Source organism: Lontra canadensis, unplaced genomic scaffold, assembly GCF_010015895.1.
Source record: "Lontra canadensis isolate GAN:19392208 unplaced genomic scaffold, GSC_riverotter_1.0 scaffold1, whole genome shotgun sequence".
Lineage (NCBI taxonomy): Eukaryota > Metazoa > Chordata > Mammalia > Carnivora > Mustelidae > Lontra > Lontra canadensis.
The window spans coordinates 65,514,686-65,541,614 of NW_022630995.1; the positions used below are offsets into that span (position 1 = coordinate 65,514,686).

Genomic DNA, 26,929 nt, shown 5'->3' on the forward strand with positions numbered 1-26,929 from the left:
ATAATCTCCAGACTAAGTGGCAGGGTCACAATTTCTGGACATTAAAAACAAAATACGAATGTGGGTAGGGAGGTTGCTTGTTTTGCTTGTTGAGGCACAGAACAAACAAAAAGGCAAGTGGTCCCCACCGGCTACAAGGCCATCATCAGTGGGCTTCTCCTGCCTGCACCTCTCCCAAGCTAGATTAAAGAGTCAGTCTAATACACCCAAAAATCAATCTGTTCTGGAAAATTGCCTCTTGAATTTGCATCTGTATACCCTCTCCCTATTCGACTCCTCACCAAATGATAAGAAAGCAGAAGTAGAAAGCTTTTAGTGTGCTTCAAAATAATTGAAAAGATTTTCGTCTAAATCATGAAGCACAGCATAACTCAAGAAGCACTCTCAAATGACTGCCTGTCCAAAAGCCCTAAGTGCATACCAGACTCATTCATGTTTGTGACTTGAGGTAATAATCATACCTTAATTTCATTGTCATTTGCAAAATTGCCAAAAGAAGCCATAATTTTGGGTACAGCTGCAGCCAAGGTCTCCTGAACAGATTCCTCAGGTCTCTTGCTTATTCGAGTCAGGCAAGGCAAAAGGTTTACCAAGTAAGGCCTGCATAAGTGAAAGGAACAGGAGTTATTCTTCCAGGTCTACTTTGGTGAGAAATATAAGCAATTATTTAGTACCTGTAGGGAACAGCCAGTTTTTATATGCAAAACAGTCCTTAACAGAAAGCAGACAAACCTCGGCAAAAAGAACAGGAGGGCTAAACGCAGACTAAGTTCAACTGCTGGGAGACATTCATCCTTCACTTCTCCTGTGATCACAGAGGACTCTCAAAAGCTTGTTTTAAAAATTGTCTGTAGTAAATTGTAACAATAAAATACTCATATTTTAAATTAGAAAATAATTTATTATTTTTATTATTTTATTATTTATTTATTATTTATTTATATTTTATTATTATTTATTATTAAATTTATAATTTAAAACAAGAAAATACCAATTAAAAAAAAAAGAAATGAAAAAGTTTTCTTGAACAGGGAGCAAGGAAATACTTCTAAGTGTTCAGACTAAATAAGGCCTTAGAGGTAAGACCTGGCCCTCCAGAGAGGAGGTGCAGACAGTGCACAATGCGGGAGAACGAGTCACCGGGCAGAAGGCTGAAACCACATGAGTCCCCTCAACAAACACGGGACTAACGTGATAGGAGCCTTTGCGCGGCAGAGACAAGCAGGTCTCCACCTGGGACTATAGCAGGAAAGCTAGGCTGGCTTAAGGAGATGACCATTTTGCCAGAAAAAAAATAAACCAGGCATGATGAACAAGAGAAACTTGCCTGACTTTTTGAAGAAGCAAAATCAGGCCAAAGAGTCAACTGAGAGTGTCTGAGATGATGGTGGCCACTGGAGGCAAGACCTGCCTGGGTAAGGAGTCTGGAATTTATCTGACACCTCTGGGAAATGAGTAAAAAGTTTAAGTAAGGGAATGACATGAGCCAATCACATTTTTTAAGGTCACTCTGGCTGCTCTGTGGAGAACTTGGTATGTCCTGCTTCGGAAGTATAACGAAATTTTCAAAATAAGGAGAATAAAAGAAAAAGGTTCTATAAAAAGAAATTTCCTTGGTGATGCATCTCACAGCAGCCACTTAAGATTCTTACTAAACTCAAACTCAGTGGGATAAATCGCTGATTCTTCTTAACAGTGAGTTTCGGCCCCTCCACCGGTTCCTTGGGGACACAGCCAAGGGTCTATGGACGTGAGTTTTACCGCTTAAGGAGAAGGAAGGCACAGATGAAAACTGGGGTCTTCTGATTCTCAGTCCATTGAGGACATATTGTTCCCACCAGTCATATTTTATTCACAGTTTAACAGTCATAGTTTTAACTCATGTGAGAGACACAGGCCTATCATTCTATAAGCAATGAGGAGACTGGTTCTAAACCATCAACCATGTGACAACATCTTGTCAGCAAACAGCACGTGCCGAAACAGCTCTCAGGGCTGGGCTGCACCAGAGGACAGACAGGGGAGACCCCTGCTGTCCTGGGGCGCACACCTCTGTCTCTTGGGAGGGGGTCCAACAGAAAATAAACAAGCACACTGATAGTGTCCCCGAGTATTTCTGAGAGTGAGAAGTGCTATGAAAGGAAGACAAGCCAAGAAACATGGGTTGCCACTTGGAGGGCAGAGGCGGACGACATTAGACCTTGGGGAAGTCCTCTGAGCCAGTGACACCGAAGCCAAGAGGGAAGGAAGCCGCAGGCGTTGCCCCCCCCACCCAGCAGACAGTAAGAATATTCCAGAGCGCACAACTTACCTGCACTTCTGAGGCCGGACCAGGTGCGCCAGCTCAGCAAACCTCCACAGGGCGGCACGAAGGCTCCGGGGAGCACCGTTCTGAGCGGGATGAGAGTGGTGAGTCACGCTTAAGAGTCACGGACGCTACTCCGAAAGGACTTCATAGCAACAAGAGCATTTACATGATTGCTTATTTCTATGTTTAGACACAAAGCCACGTAAACTGTAACTGCCAAGGAAGTGTCACAGTCTCGGGGCGTCAATTACAAAGACGGAAAACTTAATTCCCATCCCATCTCATAAATAGTGAAGAGGAACCTTGTGAAGGAAAAGAAAGTGGTGAAGTGTACTTTACCAGAAGCATTTCCGTCTAACATTCCCACTTAGTAAATAAGACAAGATTTCACACATGCTGCTCAATCCAGGGAAGCAGCACCATTGGCTCAGTAAGAGAACATCAAAGCCTACCTTTTTGATTTCCTTATACAGCTCTAACTGCAGCCTCGGCAGACTGGAGTCCATCAGGGCCTGCAACAGAGCACCAGGACTGAGAAGACTCACTCCGCCAGCCCAGCAGAAAAAGAAAAGGCAACTAAAATTTCAACCTGGAGGCAAAGTGGAATTTTAGCAACTAAATTTAGCAAACTAAGCTGAGAAACTGCTTGTTGAGAAAGAAGCACATACATACAGGCAACCACTGAAGAAACCAGACATAGGTCACCGACTCGAACACAAAAACAGAGGGGAAAGAATTTAACTTGATGTACAATGAAATACGACATAATACTGAACTCCAATGGTGGATGGCCCAAATTCATTCTAATGCTCTTATATTAAATCTTAACATTCAAGGAGAGGAGAAAACATCTCAAAGGTTTGCCTTCTTCACTGAAGTGCACACTGCTGGACAACCCAACATCAACAATGGCCTGGAGTCTGTGGCGCCAGCAGGGCAATGAGCACACATGGAAGACCAGAGCCTCTCGCTCTGGCGGGCAGGGACGCCGTCCTTTCTGAAGGTCCTCCCTCGATGCGCAGGTGCTCCCAGCCCTGTGGTTCAGAGCTTGCAACCAGTAAGGAACCTCAGAATGTGCCCCCATCCCTGCTCACCTCTGGGCCCAACCAAAACTGATGGCCACCAGGCGAACTTCAACCCAGCAAGAATGGCCCACCACTAGTGGCAGACCCCGTGTTTGAGAGGGTTTCTCAAGATGGAAGGAAGGGAGAGGAGAGATTCTTGGCCCCCACTCTCGCCCGCAGGAACCCTCTCCTCCGAAATGGTACTGCCAATGATGGCCTGTCCACCAAGAAGAGAGGAAAGATAGAACCGAGCTGCAGACCAAGCTTGTTTCATGTGATAGAGAGCACATCCTATCTACAACCTGAGCTGCTTGTAGTAAAACTCATATGGGTTCATCTACCGATTCAGTGAATTTGAAAACCAAAAGCAGAGGCACCTTTGGGAGCTTCTGAAGTATAATTGTGTCTGAGAAATGTGTAAATCCTAACTCTTCAATTTCAGTTTGTACTAAATCCTTAAGCAAGCACATCGAAACAAACATATATTAAAGATGCTACTTTGCAAATAAAACCAGAAGCCACATCCAAGTTTTATTTCAATTTGTTTTAGAAACCAATCTCAAACTTTATAACAAGAGAAAACTAAACCTCAAACCTCTAATAAGAGCACAGAATCAGGGTTCCCAGTCACTGCATGATAGCAATCTGATACCCCCACAGCTCCCAAATCCCTTCCTCACCAAAGCAGACACACCCACTCAGCTGCCAGGTGGAGCCCCTGACAGCCCACCTCCGCCTCCTTGCTCCCCCTCCCACAGCCACCATCCTCACTCAGACCTTACTCTCCCAGGACAGGACTACTCCGCCTCCCACATGGATTCTCAGTACGCAGGTCTTCCTCTACTCTAAGGCAGGCCACACTCTGTCACCAGGTTACTCTTCCTAAATAAAGCACTCCACTGACCACATATAAAATCTTTGAGAGTGGGCACCTGGGTGGCTCAGTTGGCTAAGTGACTGCCTTCAGCTCAGGTCATGATCCCAAAGTCCCGGGATCAAGTCCCACATCTGGCTCCCTGCTAGGCAGGGAGTCTGCTTCTCCCACTGACCTCTTTCCACTCATGCTCTCTCTCTTTCCCATTTTCTCTCTCTCTCTCAAATAAGTAAATAAAATATTTTTTAAAAAAATCTCTGAGAGCTCCTATTTACCAAATAAAGGCCAAGTCCCCCTGAACTGACACTCAATGCCTCCCATTCTCCTAGGGCACACACCAGAGCCACTCTCCTCTGTGAGCCTGCAGAGGCCTCCTGGAGCCCCCGAGAGATAGGGGGCTGCAGGAGTTAAGGGGATCTCTAATCTCCTCACTCACCTACTAGCCACCACCTCCAAGAAACCTTCTCTGGCTCCCAGACAGAAGACATCTCAGTCTCCAGAGTGCCATGATGACTTGCCAACATCTCTCAGAACTTAGAGTTCAGTGCCATGTACTGAGTGACTTCTGTTTGAATGTGCTTCCCCACCTGAGCAGGAGCACATTACCAGGCTGAATCAGATTTCCACTGCATTTTCCTATATAAATGAAAAGCAACATGTGCTCTTGGCTTGGGCCATTGAGTCTGGTCTCATCAGAAGCATGTAACAACACACAACAGAAGACAAAAGTCAAGGACCTGACTCCCAGGTTACGTCTGTGTTCCTGCCCCTCCCTGACATCTGAGCGAAGGAATCTCTGCACCGGGAGGCCTGACATAGGGGAAATAGGACAGGAGATGGCCAGAATGACAACTCTGGCCTTAAGTTATGACCCAGGGTCACAGCTGACAACCACCATACATACACCAAGCTATTCAGTCCAGCAGTTCTTAGAAATGCGTCACTAAAGAAGAAAGGCTTGGAAAACAGAACAAAGCCTACATGTCCAATGGCCAACATCAGAGCAGTCTGGGGTCATACTATTCCCTCTGCCCTCCTGAATCCCTCTCTTGCCATGAAGCAAGGCATGGTGCCCTCTTTAGGTATTCTGAGTCTAAGCAACAAGTTCAAGAACTAAAACACCAGAAAAAACCCAGTCTGGTCCTGCCAGTAGGAATAAATAAAGTAAGCAAGGACATTTAGGCCTAGAGAGAAGAAAAAGACCATCTGTAAATATGCTGTGGGACCCCACGCACATGGACCCCACACGCATGTGAGTATCACTAACTGGTCACCAGCATGGAGAGGAAGGACAGGGCCATGGGCCGTAAATTGCTGGTGAAGGTGGAGTGCCAGCAAAAGCAGAAGAGCAGGCAGCTACCTACAGATGGAGGAGGGCCTCCCTAAGGCTGCTCCTGCCTTGGAGCTCCCTGCCCAGCTCCCTGGGCAGAGAGGCTGCGGTGAGAAGAGCCCAGAAAGTGTGGCTAGCCAAGTAAGATGCTGGTGGGGGGAAGGACCCCTGGATGACAGGAGACCGAGGAGTCTGTGTAACAGAAGAGGGAGTGCAGCTAATGTTCTTCCACACCCTGCAATCTCTTTGGGTGAGAATGTAAGAATCTCATTACTGGGGCGCCTGGTTGACTCAATCAGTTAAGCATCGGCCTTCAGCTCAGGTCATGATCTCAATGTCCTGGGATCGAGCCCTCCATTGGGCTCCACGCTCAGTGCAAAGTCTGCTTCTCCCTCTCCCTCTACCCCTGCTCATGATGTTCTCTAAGAAATAAGTAAGTAAATCTATTTATAAATACAAAATGTACATTTTTTTTTAATTTCATTTAAAAAAAAAAGACTCATTATTAATAAGAGTCCTTCTCACCACTTGGAGGACCAGTGAGTGGCCAGGATGGTGCTAAACACACCACCTTTGATCCTTACACACGCTCACATACACCACCACACTCTGATTCCCTTTGCAGGGAAGGAAACTGAGGCTCACAGAATTAATACATTTCCCAAAGTTGTTCAGTGAGTAGGGGACAGAGGCAAGATTCAAACAAAGGTCTCCTTGACTCCAAAATTCGTGTATGCCCTATCTGCCTGGCAGAGGACCTCAATCTCCTTGAGCAGGAAGGGGGAGTGATACTCTTGCTGAGGAAGGCAGGGCCCGTGAAGGAGAAAGGAAGGGTAACCGCTTGGCCAATGTAAAACGTAACCACTCTCCAGAGAAAGGCCTGAGAAGAACTCAGAAGAACGGTTTTGTTTCTTGAGATCCTAACGAGAAGGGAAATAGTCACTAATCTACGTTAACTTGTAGTCCTTGGTTTATCTGGCAATACGAGGATTACTAAGAAAAAAGCCTGCAAGGAAAATGAAGAGATGCAGGCTCTTCTCCAAGACTTATCTAAAATTTCAGGGGTGGAACTGTAAGCCGCAGGGGAAACATAAGAAAACTAGAAAAGTCCAATAAACAAGAATCCCTGCAGAGAAAGAAACAAGGAAAAAACAATTCTGGAGAGACGTACAGTGCTAACCCCAACGCCGGCGCCCCGACAGCAGGGGCGCTATGAGTCTGCACACACAACCCGAAAGCCTCATCACTGACAAAGGTGGCCTAGAAGGTGACCAGGATGACTTGGGGACACAAAGTAGGAGAAGGGCAGAATGAGAAAAACAAGGATAGTTTTCCAATACATTAAGAACTGTGGAAGAAGGATTTTATCTTCAAGGGCAGCAGAAAACAGGAGCTTAAAGCTCTGGTGGTCCTGGCCCCAAAGTCAGCCTCAGGAAGCAGCAGGGGAAGAAGACGTTGTTCCCTCTCCACTCCCTAACTTGCCTGTGGCCCAAGCGCTTTGGCTTTCTGGCTCTGCCATCCTGCTCTGGGAACTCCTTCCCCCCAGCCCCGTCACACCAGCCCCAGCGAGCGTCTTATGGGAGCCTTGTCTCCTGAGGAGGTCTCTGCAGGGGCCGGGAAAGCAGACAAAGGAAGAGAGTCCAGACACACCATACAGCAACTACAAATGGGAGTCCATGAACCCGTCCCCTGCCTTCCCAGGGCCTCGTGGCTGCTCTAGGCTCTGCCCAAACAAAAGTTGGTGCCTTAGTGACATCTTCCTCAAGAACACCCAGCAGTCACCAGCAGTGCCCCTGTGACCTATGCACGACACAGACAGAGCAGGGGTAGCAAGCACACAAGCAGATACGAGCTCCACCAAAGCACACACCAGGTGAAACAAGCGCAAACATCCAGAGGGACCGTGGCACTCGAGACAGAAGGAAGGTACGTTAACAGCTACTCCCCCAGCCACAAGTCCAGCCCAGAGAGAGCAGCTCACGGGCTTACTTTGATGACTCTGTTGAGGCACTCATCAGCCACCATCCGGACATCCGACTCTGCATCATCGCTGCACAGCAGGAAAAGTTCCATAGCGATGCCCAGAAGTTTCTGAAATTCTGGAGAATTTCTAAGTAAAAAAAAGGAGAGAGAGAGACTGTCACAGCCCAGAACCTACGAAGACATGACACCGAAATGCAATGAGGCATCCGGTATCCTATATGGGATTCTAGAACAGAAAAGCAACATTATGAAAAAATGAAGGTCGATAAGTGTATTAATACTGATTTATTAATTGCGAAAAATATGCCATAGTAATGTAAGATGCTAATAACTGGGGTAACTGAATGTGGGGTATAGGGGAACTCTCTATACTCTCTTCACAATTGTTCCATAAATCTAAAGCCATCCTAAAATGTAAAAGTTTATTTAAAAAAAGAAACTGTATTTGCAATACAAATTTCATTTTTTAAGGGTTTTGTTAAAAAACCTTAAAAAGAACTATTTTATACGTAATAAAACTCAATTAAAAAAAAAAAAGGCAAAAAAGACACTGCTTCACTCCCAGATAGCCCCCTGCTCTCTGCCAACAGGTTACTTTTACTCTTACAATATGCTTGGAATCCTCACCACAGTAAACCAATATAACTGTTTCATGCCTTTTAAATTGTGCTTTCGATGTGTTCCGAAGCACAGACATATTGCACCGTACACTACACGCGACCACGGCCAGGCTGTGGTTTTGCTCCTCTAGCTCAGTCCTGCGAAGACTAGAGACTACGTAATGCTTGCAAGTGATTTTGAAATATCTGACTGAGAAAGCTGGTCTGGACTGTCACGATCCACGTGGCTGAACACAGCCAAGACAGAGACAGGCTGAGGGGCCACATTCGAGGAACTGATTTCACAGCACTGCGGAGAACTGAAAGCCAGTAATACGGCGTCTGTATGATGCTGTTATTTCTGAATCCTCAAAATCCAACTGCTGTTTTACCATCTCAGCCTGGAATACTCTGAAATGGGGGTCAATGCCCCCTTCCCACCATGTCCTAATTCCTACCAACAGTCAGAAGAAACACAAGCCTAAGAGAATCCAAAGGACCACCTTAGCAATGATCGACAAATACAAGCAAGACACAAAACACGCCACCCAGCAGCATGTCAGACCTCACCCAGGCAGACCACAGCTGTGATCCACAAGCAGGAAAGGCCTCCCAGAGGTAGGCACAGCATTCAAATGCTGCCCAAAGAAGTGCTTAGCTACAGAAGCACGGCATGAGTTACAGGTCTGACTTTGTGCTTTCTAATGGGTACATCAAAAATAAAAAGAAAGAGGTAAAATTAGTTTTAGTAACATATTTCATTTAGGGGCGCCTAGGGGGCTCCATCAGCTGAGCATCACCTTCTGCTCAGGTCACGATCCCGGGGTCCTGGGATCAAGACCTGTGCGGGCTCCCTGCTCAGCAGAAGCCTGCTTCTCCCTCTGCCTGCTGCTCCCCCTGCTTGTGCTCACTCTCTAACAAATAAACAAATTCTTAAAAATAATAAATATATTTCATTTAATCCAACATATCCAAAATATGACGATTTCAATATGTAATCAATATGAAGAAATTATTGATAGACATAATCTTTTTTACAGTACATCTCAATTCAAACACAAAATTTTCGTCAGTGGTATGTTCTCTGTGTTTAGACTTTATAAAACCCACAGTTAGAAGTAGGTTCACTTGCAAGTAACAAAAAAGTTCTGAAGATCCAATGCACAACATAGCGACTATAACCAATAATACTGGATTATGAACTTCAAAGTTGCTAAGAGACCGGATCTTACCTGTTAACACAGAAAAGAAACAGCAACCCTGTGACTCAACACAGGTGTCAGCTAAGACTACTGTGGCCTCACACTGTGGTACATCCACGCATCAAACCAACACGCTGTCAACCACAAACTCACACTGTCATGGGTCAATCATGTCTCAATTAAAAGAAAAAAGCAAGTTCAGTACCATTTCGAACCATGCATAAAAGTTCTCCAATAATCAGACTGAATATTGATTTTTAAATTTTATTAATAAAACAGACACTGGGCTAATGAGGTTACCGATTTCTTCTTGAGAGAGTTTTAGAAATTTGTCTGTCATGAAACCTATTTCACCTAAATTGTCCAATAATTGCATAAAGTTGTTCCTAATACTCCCTTATAATCCTGTCAATATCTACAGAACCCATATTAAGCTCATCGCCCTCACTCTGGACACTGGTAATGTGTTACTTCACTTCTTGCCTGGTCGGTCAGTCTGATGAATCTTACAGACATCCTCAAAGAACTCGCTTCTGGCTTTATTGAGCTTCTACAGACTTACCTGTTTTCTATTTTACTGACTTCTGCTCTCTATGTCCATTCTTCTGCTAAATTGGGGTTTCATCTGCGCTTGTTTATCACGTTTCCTGACATGGAAGCTGAGGTCACTGCTTTGAGACCTTTCCTTTTTTTCTACGACAGGCACCAAGTGCTGCAACCCTCCTCAGACATGCTGCAGCAGCATACCGCAACTTTCAAAATCCTCTGCTTTTATTTTTGGTCAATTCAGAATGCTTTCAGATCTCCCCTTTGACTTCCTCTGCGATCCATGGGTCATGTGGAAATGAGTTACTTGTGTTCCAGACTATCTTTCTGGAACAGATTCCATTGTAATGGCATCGAGGTCAGACAGCATACTCGTGTTATGAATCCTTTTCCATATAGAGACTTGTTGTATGGCCCAGGGGGTTTCTCTTGGCAAGTATGCTGTGAGCACTTGAGAAGAGCGTGTCTTCTGCTGCTCTGGCTGGAGTGCCTGTAAATACCAACCAGGCCACATGGGTGGGTAGTGCTGTTCAAGTCTTTCAGACCCAGATTTTATGTCTGCTGCTCTAAGAATGTTTGAGAGAGGCTACTGAAATCAGTCTCTAATTGTGGCTGTTTCTCCTTACAGTTCAATCAGGTTTTGCTTCATGTATTTTTGAAGCTCTGTCCTTAGCTACATAAACATTTAGGATTGTTATGCTTCCTTGATGAACCAGATACCTTGATCATTATAAAAGTGACCATCCTATTTCTGGTAATAGCTTTTACTTAGAAATCCCCCATCTGATGTTAACACAAGCACCCCGGCTTCCCTCTGATCAGTGCTAGCGTGGTCAGCCACCTTCTTTAACTTTTAAGCTATTTGCGCCTTTATACTTAAAATGGGTTTACTGTAGGCGGGATATGCGAGGTCTCAGATCTGAAAAAACTTGTCTCTGTTTAATGTCATTATTGACGTAAGCAGATTTAAATCTACCATCATACTATTTCTTTCCTTCTTACCCCAGGTGCTCTTTATTTGCCTTTTCCCTATTTCTGCTTTCTTTTGGGGTATTTTTAGGAACCCCTTTTATCTCCTTTTCTGGTTCATTAGCTATAACTCTTTGTTGCGCTTTCAACTGTTGCCCTGGTTATAGTCTACATCTTTAATTTGCCCCAGTCTGCCTTAATGGTATTATACCACTTCACATACAGCATAAGAAACAAACAACAGTACTGGGCTCCGGGGCTGCTGTAACCAGCTTCTAGAAACTGGGTGGCTGAAGGGGCGTCTGGGTGGCTCAGTGGGTTAAAGCCTCTGCCTTCGGCTCAGGTCATGATCCCAGGGTCCTGGGATCAAGCCCCGAGTCAGGCTCTCTGCTCAGCGGGGAACCTGCTTCCTCCTCTCTCTGCCTGCCTCTCTGCCTACTTGTGATCTCAAATAAATAAATAAAATCTTAAAAAAATAAGTAAAATCTAAAAAAAAAAAAAAAAAAAAGAAAGAAACTGGGTGGCTGAAAACCACAGGTGTCAGCCCTCTCGAAGTTCTGGAGGCCATAAGTCCGAAATCAGTATCACTGGGCCAAACATCAAGGTACTTCCCTCCAGAAACTCCAGTGGAGAAGGGCTCCTTGCCTCTTCCAGTATGGCAGTGGCTGGCACCCCTCGGCCTGTGGCCTGATCTCCTTGCCTGTCTTTCTCCATCTTCATGTTGCCACGTGTGCACACATGTACATGTGTGCACGCGCACGTGTGTGTGTGTGTGTGTGAGAGAAAGAGAGAGAAAGAGAGACCTCCCTCTGCCTCCCTCTCATAAGGATACATGTGGCTACATCTAGGGTGCCCCAGGACAATTCAAGATAATCTCTCCATCTCACAACCCTTAACTTAATCACACCCGGGAAGACCCTTTCCCTTCGAGGTACATTTATACAGGATTCAGGGATTAGGACCTGCCATCTCTGGGGGCAGGGGCACTATTCGGCCAACCACGAGCTATGAAACAGCCTTCATGCTAGTGTTGTCCCACATTCTGCTTCCGCCTGTCATAAAGCCCCAAAATCCATGGTTATTATTTTTGCTGCAAGCAATCCATTAACTTTTGAAGAGATGAAAAACGAGGGGGCAAGTCTTCCAGTCACATGGCACGGTCACCACTTCCCGGCTCTCCAATTCTCTGTGTGGGTCCACCTTCCTCTCTGATCTTACTTTCCTTCTACCAGAAACACTTTCTCTACTAGTTCTTAGAGCGGCTGCCTACTGGACATAAACTGTTTCAGCTTTTGCATACGTGACAAGGTCTTTACTTCACCTTTGAGAGACAGACTAACTGACTATGCAGTCGAACAGTGTTCTCCCTCCACAACTTTACAAATGACGCCCCACTGACTGCTGGTGCATATGGTTTCCAGCAAGAAATCTGTAGGCACTCTCACCTTGGTTCAACGTAGTTTTTTTTTTTTTTCTAAGATTTCATTTTTTTATTTGACAGAGAGAGAGATCACAAGTAGGCAGAGAGGCAGGCAGAGGGGGAAGTAGGCTCCCTGCTGAGCAGAGAGCCCGATTCGGGGCTCGATCCCAGGACCCTGGGATCATGACCTGAGCCGAAGGCAGAAGCTTAACCCACTAAGCCACCCAGGGGCCCCCAACATAGCTCTTTTGAATGTCTTGTCTCTACGTAACACATTCCATCTTTTCTCTAGCTTCTCGAGTACATAAAATAAAGGAACTGTTTCCATGGTTTTGTACAAACTTTCCCATCTGTGCAATTTCTGAGTCAGTTTCAAATGATCCCTAAGAATTTTATTTTCCTGCTTATTTCACTCCTGAAAAGTTTTGGCTGAATGCTGGATCCTGTAACTTCTACCTCGTTGGGCACTATATACTACTGAATTCCTATAAACACTCTTGAGCTTTGCTCTGGGAAACAATTATGTTACTATGAAAGAGTACGATCTCAGGTTTTGCCTATAAGCTTTATCAGGCAGGACCAGAATAACATCTTAGTTCAGGGCTAAGTTAGCCCCACCATGAGGGCAAAGCCTTCTGTACACCCCAGCCAAGGCCCAGGAAGGACACCTGTCCACCGTGGCTGGGTGAACAGGTGTGAGCTCCAGCAAGTGTTCCTTCCAGGTGATCCTACCCCAGCTGGAAGCCGTGTCCTCACAGGCACCCACACTTCCATAGGAACTAAAGACTCAAGCATCAGTCCCTCCAAAGGCTCCAGGGATCATTCTGTGCAGATCTCTTCTCCAAGACTCTCCCCAGCTGGCTTTAGCTGACAGCTCTGTCTGTCTCCTTAACCATCTGCCCCACGGCTCTGCCTGGGTTTCCCCTCCCCACAGGACTCCTTCCACACAGTAATAGGAAGAAGTCATATGGCTCCCACACTAGTTTTCCATTTTTCGAGGACTGCTGTTGCTCTTCACCTGATGTCTGGAAAACCACTGTCACATATATTTTATCCATTATGAACTGTCTTAGGCAGGAAAGTAAATCTGTCTTTGGCATTTATCTTAGCCAGAGCAAATATCTTTCTTAATATTTTAAACTTAAGTTGTTAATATAGTATTAATAAATTTTCTGGTCACAAACACACATTTCTAACAATCATCTTTTATAAAGTTAATTAACATTCCTTTCTATAAGTATATTTTACTTTTTCAATTCCCCAACTTATAAGTCATTAAGATTATTTTTAATTTTCTAATGGATGAACAATACCGCACTGACATCATCACACACTTTCCCAAGGATAACGTCCTCAGGAGACACTGCCACAAAGATGACCGTCTGAAGCTTGATATTTTTGTCAAACTGCCTTTAAAGAAAGGCTGCCTCACGTCTGACAAAAATCCTTAGTATTTCTTAATGTTTGTCAATTTGACAGATAGAAGCTAATCTTGTTTTTGTTTTAGTCTCTTTTCCCTGACTAGTAAATACGAATATTTTCCCACAGGAAACAAAAAATACATGTCAGCTGTCAGGTTCACTGGCCCACACATATTTCTTACCTTCTGAACTACCTGGCCATGTTCTTTGCCTACTTTCCTATTAGGCTGATAGTCTTTTCCTTAATGATTTATAATTGCTCTTTATACAGCTATTAAGCCTTTGAGATACATGCTGTCAATACTATCCCCAAGTTGAATTTACTTTCAAGTTTAAGGTGGATTTTGACATACTGAACTATATTCCAGTCAAAACAATATTTTCCTTTATATTATTAGCCTTCCTCTTCCTAAAATCAAAAATCCTTTTTTTAATAATCGTTTTTTTTTTTTACATTTAAGTAATTGACCTGACATTTACGTCTGTTTGCAATATGAGGCACAGACATAATTCTCAAGTCATTTGGTTCAATAACCCATCACTTCAGTACTGATACAAAATGTTATCTTTACCATAAACTCACACACAGAGATGCACACATACACTCTCCTTTCTATCCCATACCTTCTTTCATGTCTCACAGCTAACTTAATCTTGTATCACCTCGCACCATACTGCTGACCTGTCAAATTTTCTTTGTAACATTCATGTATTTATTCTTTCAGGTGAACAAGTTCAAAAATACCCATACTAGAACTCTGATCAAGGCTATTTAAATTTATGGATTTATTTAGAGAAAATTCAGCTTTATGATAAAAAGTCTTCCATTTAGGAAGCAATGTAGTCATCTAAACCTTTCAGGAAGGCCAACAGCAGTCCACATATTTTTCTGTGTATTTCTTGTCAGTTCCTTGAAATTTTCTATGTTGGCACCACTGTGAATTAGATCTTGAACCCTGATATTTTCTGACTGACCTACACTAATATATAGGAAACCTAAAGATTTCTGTATAATTATTTTTACCCAACCACTTTATGAAGGTACGCACGCTTAGATACGGGTTCCTAGGTATTCCTGAGAGGAGACTTGTTAAGAACAAATACCCAGGGATGCCTGGGTGGCTCAGTGGGTTAAAGCCTCTGCCTTCGGCTCAGGTCATGATCCCAGCGTCCTGGGATCGAGTCCCACATCAGGCTCCTTGCTTGGCAGGAAGCCTGCTTCTCCCTCTGCCTCTGCCTGCCACTCTGTCTGCCTGTGCTCACTCTCTCTGACCAAAAAAAAAAAAAAAAAAAGAACAAATTCCCAGACCACATGTGAACAGAAAATATAAGTGTGTTTGGGAAAGAGGGCAGTGAGGTATCTTCACTACTGTATTTCTGACAACTTTTCTGGATGATCATGCTGCTGACCCATACTGAGGAACTAGTAAGACCACCAAATTGGGAACCCAAGTACACTAATGGTCACAATATCCATGAAGTTTTAGATGACTTCCCACGTTAACTCTGGAAGCTATCACTGAAATAACCCCACCGGAAAAAAGGTTAGTATATCTTTGGTACATTTCTATAGGTTCTAGTATATCACAGAACCTATAGAAATGTACCAAAGATTTAGTTATATTTATATTCAAGGAGAGATCACAGGAAACATCAGCTATAAAAAAGATTTCAGGGGTACCTGGGTAGCTCAGTGGATTAAGCCTCTGCCTTTGGCTCAGGTCATGATCTCAGGGTCCTGGGATCAAGTCCCACATCGGGCTCTCTGCTCAGCGGGGAGCCTGCTTCCCTCTCTCTCTCTGCCTACTTATGATCTCTCTCTCTCTGTCAAATAAGTAAATAAAATCTTAAAAAAAAAAAAAAAAAGATTTCATGAAACATTGTGTGTGTGTGTATCATCTACCTGAGCTCCACACTCTGAAATTCCTGCAAAGTATGGAAAGTATCTTAAAAATAAATTGTTCTTTGATCTGATGACACCAGAGATGATCTCTCTGGATCCATAAAACATTCCATCAACATGTCCTTCTGTAAAACAAGAAGTATGACTATCAGCATTACTCCATAAAAACAGAAGAAATATACCCCTGTGAAAACCACTAATGGCTACCATTTTGATTTAAGATGGCAAACTGAGCCAAACCAATCCTAAGATATCCCAACATACTTTTCTAGTATGAAAAATCTAAGCTGACATCAATTCCACTGAGAATGATCAAAAGAAACTACGTAAGTACAGAACAGGAAGCATTCCAAGTGGAAGAGAGATTGTCTCTGGATCCGTAAGCTTTCGCAGTGAAATGTTCCTGGACACCTGGATGTTGGAGGTCAGAGCAGCAAAACTCTGCGGCAGGAGAGAAAACGTTTGTCAGGGATCGAAGTCACTTCGCATGAAAGCTGTGACGCCTGAGAGCTCTGGACGAGACCTGTCACGACCGCAGAGAGCTCTCGCTCCACGTGGCTAACAAACACACGTCCGCAATGTCAGCTGATCTCACGAGAACCCTAAAAATCAGGACTTACAGTTCACAAATGCAGCAACAGAGACGGAAAGAAATTAAATTTATCCAAAATCAGCTGGCTTCTAAGGAGCAGAGATGGATTCAAAGCTTTTTTTCCCTACTTTTATCATAGTGTTGTTTTCTACAACAGCATGCTAACTTAGAATTTTTATTTTCAGCACATACTCTCATTTGTTATTTCATCTGCTTCCCACATTTCTACAAATTAGAGAGAAACAGAAATCATCCAGCACATTTCCCAAACGATGGAACAAGTTCAGCTAAAACGAGCTATTATATGAGAAATCACACTGAAAATATAAAATACAAATGCAAGGTGCCATTAAAAATAACTGAGTCACTAAGTTTCCATCCAGATTACTATTCTAACAGATTAGAGAGAGCTCTTTCCAGATTCCAAGCAGCACAATAACATGAATTATTTGTTCCGAGAGAAAGAAAACCAAGGAGAGAAGTATTTCACCCATATCCAGCCAAGTAGCAGAATTCAGAAATTTCAGGCACATCTGTCTCCTACTCAGGCCTAGAAAGAGGCCTAAAATACTTACCATCCACAGTCTCTAGGAACAGTGGTTAGAAAGACAGACAACTGAAAGCAAAGAGAATGCGGAGACTTAGCAAAGACCCAAAAGAAGGTGCCTTGAGTTCACCCCAAAAGAAACATGAAGCAAGGGAGACTGGCCTAGTCCACTGCCCAGGGCCCTGCGATCCCCACGCACAGGTGAGCAGGCATCAGCCATGGCTGGGCATGCTTGAATGGCAACAGGATGCCAATGAGAAGCAAAGGCAAAACATGTCATTGGACAGTCTCCTGTTGTTCCAATTACTGCAATAATGTAAAAATACCAACCAGAAGATTTTTCAATGTTCACAGTTAGCAAGAGTGCTAAGTAAATATAAACACCCTGTTCAATTATCATAATGGTTACAACTGTTATTTGTAAGTTACAAAAAGGAAACGTGACTTTTTATAGTGACAGCCAGAAATATGAGAAAAGGGGCCTTTAAATGTCTTAAGAAACCTGGGGAGACAAAGAATATTCTAGCCCATTAGGAACAAAAATAGAGTCTCAATTTTTACTAGAAAGTTCAAAGTGCAATTACCTGAGTGACTGTGCCACTATGTTTTCACATATTGTCAGACAATGGTTCACGCGGTCTTTCTTGGTGGCTGAAAGTTCTTTCTTTCTAAAAGAAAACAAAGGAGAAGTGAGTATGTGTTGAATTAGCCACTCCACTGACGTCCACGCATCAGTCACTCATTCCACAGCACTTCCAGACCGTCATGGAGAAACCACACTCCACGCTGGGGGGCGGGCTGGGGTCAGCTCAAGGAGGCACAGATGAGCTCAAGCAAAGGCTTCCTGAACTAGAGGTCTCCACAAAAAAGTCAGGTGATGTCCCTGATGCACCCATTTTTCCCATTTTAGAGGAGAAACTGCAGTGCAAACAGTGACTCGCGCAAGAGCACACCAATGCAGGGGGCACGTGATTCAGGGAAATACAGCATCATCCCTACTCTTCATACCAAGCTGCCTCTACTGCTCAAAACCCCATTGTAACTGAAGGCAGACCTCGTGCTCTCGGGGAGAGACTGACTGCTTCTACACCCAGACAGCTTGGAAGAAGCCTCCTGTGAGGACTTCTGGGGCAACACAAGGAGACAAACAGTCCACTCAAATTCAGAGTAAAGGAACTTGCTTCCCACCCAAACTTGCGGCTTCAGATGCCTTCGAGGTATGTAACCTTCAAAACAGGTGACAGAGGGATGATCCAAAGAGGAACCCCAAAATTAAACCAGGCTGAAGAACTACATTCACAGAAGTATTTGAGTGTGGTTACCAGTACACTGTACTAGAAACAAACCGGAAGACTACTAGTTTTTTTTTTTTTTTTTAAGATTTTATTTATTTGACAGAGAGAGAGATCACAAGTAGAGAGAGAGAGAGAGAGAGAGGAGGAAGCAGGCTCCCTGCCTAGCAAAGAGCCTGATGTGGGACTCAATCCCAGGACCTTGAGAGCAGGACCTGAGCTGAAGGCAGAGGCTTAACCTACACTGAGCCACCCAGGCAGCCCCAAGACTACTAGTTTTTGAGGGAATTATATTATCGAAGGAGCAGTGGGTCTAACCTGTGAACACCTGTGACTATTTCATCCCCAGGGCAACCCTCAGGCTCCAAAAAGTGTGTCTGAAGGAAAAGGCTATTACAAACTGTACAATCCAATGAAGGTAACACCTCCAAAAGGCACTTCAGATGTGGCTGGAGAAGAAAAGGGGTAAGGACGAACCAGAAGCCGAAAAGAACAGACCGGGGTTTCAACAAGAAAAGAATCAGAGCCTAAGCAAGACCCTTCCTTCATGGCAAGTGGGGGGCGGGGGGGGGGACTTGCCAAGGACTGGCCAACTAGGGTCCATCATTACAGGGACTGGTGAGTGTGTCTTTCCCACTGGTCTCTTTCCTGAACGGAACTTTTACTAAGTCAGTTAAGTAAGTAAGTAAGTAAGTATTAAGTAAGTTAATACTGCAGACTTCCTGCCCGTCATCCGCACAAACACCAATCTTTCCTTCTTGGACACATGCCCCCCAATTAGAAATTCCATTCCTTAGCCTCCCTGCAGGTAGGGAGAGACACACACCCCTTCATTCTCTCACAGATGAAATGGGAATGGAAGCCTCACCTCACCGGCTTACCCTGGGTATCTCCCCATCTAGTCCCTCCAACTAGAACAAACATGCCTAACACCTAGGTTTTGATTGTACAAATAAAGACAAGAAGATTGCAGAACCAACAGGATGGGAGCAGCCTGGGTCCCTAAGGGACCACAAGAGGCAGAGGGTTCTCACCTCCCATCCTCAGGAGCCACCCACTTCAAAAGCGCTAGAGCGGAAATAACCCAAATATCCTTCACCCACCGGACGGACGAACAAAGCCCCACAAGTGCACAATGGAGCACTGCTCGGCAGAATGCTACCACACACAAGGTGAGTGTCAATGTCCCAGACTCTGGGCCACACGGCGGTGGATTCCATCTCTAGCATGTCCTGGGAGAGACAAAACTACAGGGACAGGAAGTGGTCAGTAATTTACAGGGGCTGGAGAGAGGTATGGCAGCAAAGAGGCAGGGGGAGCTTGAGGGGGTGATGAAACTGCTGAACCCTGAATGTGCAGTAGGCACACAGCTATGCATTCGTCAAAGCCCACAGAACTGGATGCTAACCAGGTCCCTGTGCTGAGCACAAATCATACCTCGGTTTAAAGAAGAAAGAAGAGAGAGCTATGAGAAAATTAAAATGTTCTCTTCTTTAAAAGACCAGATTAAATTAGAATTGACCCAGTGTAAGACAGCCACCAAGAAAATTAAAGAACATTGACTGTTTTAAGCATTTAGGAAGCAAACTAACTCACCTATCCATTACCTTTTGATTTCCAAAGTGAAAATCTGCCTAAGGCCTTAAATGAACTGAATTCACACATCAGGGTACCAGAAAAGAGGAAAAAAGTCACCAGCTTCACACTAATCACAAGCATGCCTGATGGAGAATTGGCCAGGCCAGTGGAACATTTTAGATACAAATACGAGTCCTAACAAGAATTCTGTCTCCCTCTTCATATATGGGATAAGCCGAAAGAACACAGTGAGCAACAAACAGCACAGCTGTCAAGGCCTGCGCCTGACTTCACGAAGACCTAGCCACACTGTTGCCCCTCACCAGAACCAGAGTAAACGTTCCTGAAATAAGCAAAAAGTCAAGGACAGAATACGGATCTCACCCAAGAAAATAAAAATACATTCTACTGTTGTCGGTTTCCCTCTTGCTCCTCTTTGTGGGGCTCCTGGTAGGGAAAGCCTGTTCTATTCCCCGGGGCTCTCTTCCCAGGCCCCACCAGCCAGCGTCCAGGCCACTCTGATAACAACTGCTCTGGCAGTGGCCATCCCAGGACGAGAGACTAAGAGCAAGGCCCACAGCACATCTCTGTTCCTAGCACTCAGCACAACGCCTGCACTTCACAGATGTTCATAAAAAGCCAATACAGAAATGGATAAGTCAACATTTTCTGTAGAAGAATAAGTAAAATACACATTAAAACAGACTCAAAAGTTCTTGAGTCAGTCTTACAGATAGGATTCAGAAGACAAGTGATAATTACTTTAAATCTAAATTTCTAGAACCAAGAGATGGAAAAAAAAAGAAAAAGTAGAAACAGCAAAGCTACTAAAAAGCAGCAGCAGTGGCTAGAGTGCTAGAGCTCATGGGCTGTGGGAACGGGAGCTGGAGCCCAGGCTATCCGGCCCACCACACTCAAGACTATCAGGTCTCTTAGCAGCACCTTCCATGAATCTTATTCTGAAAAAGATGACAGTACTCTCTCACGGTCGGCTAAGAAGAAAGCACACATATTTCGAGTTTCTATTCTTACCGGATTCACAATCACTTGCTAGCAATGAAGAAATCTGAATCTTTTCCACACAAAAACTGATAGCCCAAGAATCACAAAGTTCTGCAGACAGTTTTCAATGGTTCCTAAACTCGCCATTAAATTCAAACAATAATCAGTAACTACTTGTTTTGTGTGAGAAGCATAAACACAAACCATCTAATTGCTACCAAATACTTTAATTCTGCTCCATTTTCCTCAAACCCATTGTCATTGCCAACATAGCTAAACGTGCGAAATTGACACACTATCATTAAAGAACTACACAATTTTTTTTTAGAACTACACAATTTTATGACATCAGAATCAAACCCTAAAAAATGCCTGCTTAAAAAGGCAGACAAGTGTAACCAAATCCTGTAAAAAGCACTCCCTCTTTTATCACACTCAAGAATACCCACATTTTTAAAGTGTGGGATCAGACTTTACCCACAGACACCCCAACAAAGACATTAACCAAAACTATCAGGAACGGGGGAAAATATAATCCTTCCAGTATTACCTACTGAAAGCGACAAGTATTACCTACTGAAAGCAACAGGTATTACCTACTGAAAGTGGTAAGTGGTTTGTACATAGCACAAACCACTGCCATGGGACGCCCACTCCCAAACCTGGTCTAACCACGCCCATCAGGACACAGCCTCGGGCTACTTCCCAGATGTCCACATTCTCCAGCCTTCAGGGAACTCTGGCCCCTCAGAATAACTCAGTAGTTTAGGTCTTGCATCTTCAAGCTCAACTCTTTTACACTCTATGGTCCCTGCTTGAAACACCTCCTTCCTACCTTACTTTGTCCAATAAGCAAACTGGGAAATTTAAGAAAACCACAACCACTTCACTCCCCCACGTAATTTAACTTTGACTGATGAACAGAGAGGTCAGGCTGGTTTGTTCTAGGTGCAAAGCAAGTATGGAAATTAAGGTAAAAAGGGAACCGCCTTGTCCTGAGCAGGAACTGGATCAACAGGGCAAGCAGTCTGGACTCTTCCAACTTTGGCAAATGCAATCATGTTAACTTCACCTTCAAGACGCAAACAAACTTCAGTCAGCCCCTCTTCCGTACTGAAGTGATCTGCACAGAAACACGAATTTGAAAGAGGCACATAAAAAAGGCCAGGCCCCTACAGCATGCTAGGACCACATTAAAACAATTACCGGAGAATGAAGTCTAAGAACGGAATTCAAGCCATCTTCCAAATTCTTATTGTTTAATATCATATTATTTTAAGACTTGGCTTGAAAAGTGTGGTTCCGGGTTGAGGGCTGGCAGGGGAAAGGCCTGGACTCCACTAGGACTCGAAAAACGCTGCTTGGTCTTGGGCTTTTTGGGCTCTAAACACTTACCTTCCAACGGCACCTGCACAGCCCAGCCAGCAAGCAGGACTGAGGCCTCCCCACACACATACCGCCCCCCATCCCGCCGCCTCCTGCCATGGCCGCTTCACTTGCAGCAAGTATGGTACTAATGTGAGTGCCCCTAAAATGTTAGAGCTCCTTCTGACAGATTTTAGGAAGGAGTGAGACACCAGAAGTCACTTTGGAATTATGTACCATACCTAATTTAAAAATAAAAGTGCTGGGACACCTGGGTGGCTCAGTGGGTTAAAGTCTCTGCCTTTGGCTCAGGTCATAATCTCAGGGTCCTGGGATCCAGCTCCGCATTGGGCTCTCTGCTCAGCAGGAAGCCTGCTTCCCCCTCTCTCTCTGCCTGGCCTCTCTGCCTACTTGTGATCTCTGTCTGTCAAATAAATAAATAAAATCTTAAAAAAAAAAAAAAAAAACTGCTGTTTGATTAGGGGGACCAAGGACTAAGACTCCCCAATCCACAGTCTGTGTTATAGAAAAGGACCATCAAAATAAAACCCTTCTTGGAGCACCAGGGTGCCTCAGCCAGGTAAGTGTCTGAATTCTTGATTTTGGTTCAGGTCATGATCTCAGGATAGGGAGATCAATCCTCCCCGTTGGGCTCTGCACTCAGCATGAAGTCTGCTTGTCCCTCCATTCCTACCCTCCCTGTTTCCTCTCTCCTTCTCTCTAAAATAAAAAAATAAAATAAAATCTTTTAAAAAAATAAAAAATATTTTAAAAAAATAAAGCCTTTCTTACTGGCGATCTAACCAAATACAGTTAACAATCACTATCTTAAAAAGGTGCATTTCAAAAAACCAATGGGTTAAGCTAAGTGAAAAATCTTCTCTTCGTGTGTGTGTGTGTGTGTGTTTAGTTCTATACAATTTCATCAGCTGCGCATGTTTATGTATTCCCCACAGACACCGAACATTTCCATCACCACAAGGGCTTCTCCTAGAGCCACAGCCACACCCCTCCCCTCCTCTCTACCCACCACACTCTCCCTAACCCTGGCGACCTCTCATCTAGTCTCCTTTCCTAAAACCCCATGATTTCAAAAATGTTACATATTAAAGAGTTTGCACCCTTTCAAGAGTGGCTATTTTCACTGGCATGACTTCCTTAGAAGTCACCTAAATTGTGGCAGGTGTCTGGAGCTGAACAGTATACTTGTCGGAGTCCAGCTGCCAGGTCAAATAATGATTGCACACTCTGTTCTATAAGAAACTGCCGGACTGTTTTCCAGAGTAGACATACCCTTCTGTATGCCCACCAGCAATGATTAAGTGACTGACCCAGTTTCGTCCATGCCAGCATTTGGTGCTGTCAAAGTGATCGTTTAGAAACATTAAATCAGATCACTCGTTTCACCACACAAGTATGCATCTGGGCAGAATAAAGTCCTTATCGCACTGGTGCACAAAGCCCCATTTGGCTGACCTTCACCTCTAATCTCCCACCACTCTAACCTCATCTCCTATTTCTGCCCTTCATTTTGCTCCAGCCGCTGGCCTCCTTACTATTCCTCAAATACTCAGTTCTCTGTTGTCTCCCTGAACCTCTTTTCCCAGATACCCAAACGGTTTGCTCCCTCCACTCTGCTCCAGCAGAGACTTCTCGGTACACTTGGGCCCTACATAAAATTGCACACCTCTTCTCCCCCTTACTGTTTTGTTTTCTCCATCATATTCGTCACCATTGGTCTTGCTCACTGCCGTAACCCCAGGGCCCAGAAAATGGCCTGGTGTAAAACCAGCACTTGGCTGAAGGGTTCCTCCCAGGTCATCAAGTCCAGTCCCCGCTTAAGTCCCCACTCCCACTGGGAGCTCTTCCAGCCCACTGCGGCTCATGTGTCAGGATTACAACCCACTTTGGGGCTGCACGAATGCTTGATGGCCCTGGGACAGAGAAGTGACACTGCGTCAGTAATGCCCTTACACAAGCAGCCCAAGTCTTCCCTCCCACATGCTGATGGCACTGCCAGCTACAGAGCCCGTCCATCCCCAGTGTGGCTCTTCAAACTTCAGGGTGCACACAGATTGCCGGCAGGACTTGTCAAAATGCAGACTCTGATTCAGTACATCCCAGGTAGGGGAAAGGGTCTGTACTCCTCATAAGCTCGCAAGCAACATCGAACTCTGGCCCGAGCAGCAAGGATCTACAGCAGATCATGTCTCTGACCCGCACTCCAGCACCTGAGCTGAGTCAACTCAGCACGCTGACCACTATCTTACGCAGTGTTTTGTTTTTCCTTCTTGTCTGAATAAGACCAATGTCTTGAGGCTGGACCGACCACTCCAAGGTACTTTAGCAGATGGCTGGCTCACTTTCGAGAACTAGAGGCAGCAGGAGTGGGGACTCTCTTAGGTGGAGAGAATATGTCAGCAGGCTATTTGAAAGTCAGGACAATGCAAAACCTCTGCCTTTACAGTTCCAAGTCCTTTTTAAAAAAGAAAAATTCTTGTCCATGAACTGTCACTGAATTATACACCTTAAAATGCTTCATTTTATGTTATGTGAATTTCACTTCCAAATAAATAAACAAACAGGAAATTCTACACTACTATACAGCAATTAGCAAAAATTACATATGCGGCTATGCAACAATGTCTACGATATTACTGCTCTTAGAGAAATTCAGGGTAATCTCAGTCATGCAAACAAAAAGAGACATGTTTAAATGCTTAAATATGCATTAAAAATCAGAGAAGACAAAAAGAAGTTTAATAATTGTCATTTTTAGGGAATGAGACTAGGATAGATCTGTGCTGTTTGAAAATGTTTTACGATATATATATGTGTAACTTTTATAATTTTTTTAAACTAGTTAATAGAAAGTAACTAGACGGGGCGCCTGGGTGGCTCAGTGGGTTTAAGCCTCTGCCTTCGGCTCAGGTCATGATCCCAGGGTCCTGGGATCAAGCCCCGAATGGCATCGGGTTCTCTGCTCAGCGGGGAGCCTGCTTCCCTTCCTCTCTCTGCCTGCCTCTCTGCCTACTTGTGATCTCTGCCAAAAAAAAAAAAAAAAAAAAATCTTTAGAAAGTAACTAGAAAATAAATACTTCACAAACGTGGTCTGATCATATTTAATCTAGGGATACGCAAGCCACAGCCTGCCTGTTTTGCTCCCATTTGCAAGCTAAGAAATGTTTTCACATCTTTAAATGGTTGATAATAATAATAGTTCGTGACATATGAAAATTACATGAAATTCAAATTTCAATGTCATCAATAAAGTGTTACTGGAACACAGCCACACTCATCCATGTACGTACTGCCTCTGGCTGCTTTAATTCTACCACGGCACAGGTGAGTAGTTGTGAGAGACACTGTGCCCACAAAGCCTAAAAATGGCCCCCTCTCTGACTCTTTACATAAAAACTTTGCCAATGTACATGAATCAGAAGACTTGACATAGTTAAGGTGCCAATCCCCAAATCAATCTACAAATTCAATGCCATCCCTACCAGAATCCTAGCTGGCATCTTTGTAGAATCTGACAATCTGATCTTATAACCATATAGAAACTCACAGGGCCCACAATAGCCAAAACTATCTTAAAAAAGAACAAAGTTGGAAGACTCAAATTTCATGACTTGAAATTGTGATTTAGAAAAACAAAACAAAACAAAACAGGGGCAACTGAGTGGCTCAGTGGGTTAAAGCCTCTGGCTTTGGCTCAGTTCATGGTCTCAGGGTCCTGGGATTGAGCCCCGCATCCGATTCTCTGCTCAGCGGAGAGCCTGCTTCCTCCCCACTCTCTGCCTGCCTCTCTGCCTACTTGTGATCTCTGTCTGTCAAATAAATAAATAAAACCTTTATAAATAAATTAAAAAAACCTTTATAAATAAATAAATAAACAAACAAACAAACCAAACACAACTGTGGTCATTAAGACTGTACTTGTATTGGTAAACCAACTGAAAGTCCAAGGGCACCTGGATGTCTCAATTAAGTGTCTGACTTCGGCTCAGGTCATGATCCCAGGGTCCTGAGATCCAGCCTCTCATCAGGCTCCCTGCTCCTCAGGAAGTCTGTTTCTCCACCTGCCTCTGCTGCACCCTCCCCCCAGCCCCCTGCTTGTGCTCTCCTGCTCACTCACACTCTCTCTGTCAAATAAATAAATAAAATCTTAAAAAAAAAAAAGAACTGAAAGTCCAGAAATAAATGCATACACTTACAGGCTATGCATTTTTAACAAGTGTTCCCATACAATCCAATGGGGAAAGAAACGTCTTATTGATGAAAGTGCTGGGATAACTGGGCAGCCGCACACCAAGGAATGATGGTCCCTGACCTCACACCATATATAAGTTACCTCAAAATGGATCCAATGTAAATGTAACACTCTAAAACTCTTACAAGAAGACACAGGAATAATACATCTCTATGACCTTGAATTAGGCAAGTTTCATAGCTCTTACTCTTAAGGTACAGCAATCAAAGACAAAAATAGAAACTGGACTTCATCAAAATTGAAAACTTTTGATCTTTCAAAGGGCACTACCAAGAAAATGAAGAGAGAATCCACAGAAAGGAAGAATGTTTCAAAAATCACATATCTCATAAGTGTCCAGAATACATAAAAAATGGTTTCAATTCCACAATAAAAAGACAAATTACTCAACTTTTAAAAAATGGGCAAGAATGAGGACAGGGCTTACAAACTAAGTGTAAGACTGGGGCGCTTGGGTGGCTCAGTCAGTAGAGCGCACGACTCTTGAACTCAGAGTCCTGAGTTGGAGCCCCGCATTGTGTGTAGGGAGGGAGGGGGGAGAAAGGAAGTTAGAAAGGAAGGGGTCACGTCCCTCATCTCATTCAGCCTCCTCACACAGACTCACCTGGTCTTAGAATGAACTCCCACCTGTGTGAGCCACCACAGCAGGAGTTCCCGTTAT

The 26,929-nt window shown here is 44.1% G+C and overlaps 1 protein-coding gene across 5 annotated transcripts in view; it reads right to left on the minus strand.

Annotated features, from left to right (window-relative positions):
• Positions 1-26,929, minus strand: part of HTT (huntingtin) — a 134,842-nt gene that overhangs the window by 104,244 nt on the left and 3,669 nt on the right. For 4 of the 5 annotated variants that reach the window (XM_032855925.1, XM_032855922.1, XM_032855917.1 and 1 more), the window contains exons 2-6: positions 17,343-17,426; positions 7,566-7,686; positions 2,761-2,820; positions 2,312-2,391; positions 462-600 (exon numbers count right to left, since the gene is read on the minus strand). In XM_032855925.1, coding sequence (XP_032711816.1) covers positions 462-600; positions 2,312-2,391; positions 2,761-2,820; positions 7,566-7,686; positions 17,343-17,426 — 484 coding nt within the window. Of the gene's footprint in view, positions 1-461; positions 601-2,311; positions 2,392-2,760; positions 2,840-7,565; positions 7,687-17,342; positions 17,427-26,929 lie in introns of those variants that run through there. The other variant, XM_032855926.1, reaches the window with a different exon arrangement.